General features: G+C 75.1%; 1 protein-coding gene across 1 annotated transcript in view; it reads right to left on the bottom strand.

Annotated features, from left to right (window-relative positions):
• The window catches only part of LOC119585544, a 15,047-nt gene extending 14,752 nt beyond the window's left edge, over positions 1–295 (bottom strand). Inside the window, exon 1 of the mRNA XM_037934167.1 lies at positions 223–295. Within this exon, the coding sequence (XP_037790095.1) occupies positions 223–259 (37 nt within the window). The 5' untranslated portion in view covers positions 260–295. The remainder of the gene's footprint in view (positions 1–222) is intronic.
• Positions 296–301: the final 6 nt, after the last annotated feature.

The following is a 301-nucleotide window of genomic DNA, read 5'->3' as shown; positions in this document are numbered from 1 at the left end:
CGCCGTGCTGGTCCCGGAGCCAACTCCGACCGCTGCTCCTGCTTGAAAAGCCCGAAATGGCGACGCGGCGGCCGGGCGGTGGCAGCCGCGCCCCTAGGGCCGCCTCCGCCGCGCGCCCGCCCGGGCTTCCGCCCTTCGCGCCGTTCCCCCGGGCGCCTCACCTTGACCCACATGCGCGGCGCAAACCCTCCCTCGCGCGGTCGGCCGGCGCGGCGCACCTACCGTTCTCCGCGGGGCCGGCGAGCGAGCGGGCGATCATGTGCAGCAGGTACTGGCTCACGTCGTGACCTGACTTGTCCCC

Source organism: Penaeus monodon, chromosome 20 (assembly GCF_015228065.2).
Source record: "Penaeus monodon isolate SGIC_2016 chromosome 20, NSTDA_Pmon_1, whole genome shotgun sequence".
Taxonomy (NCBI): domain Eukaryota; kingdom Metazoa; phylum Arthropoda; class Malacostraca; order Decapoda; family Penaeidae; genus Penaeus; species Penaeus monodon.
Note: the sequence above shows the minus strand (reverse complement) of the source record. Positions and strands in the feature narration are given on the sequence as shown.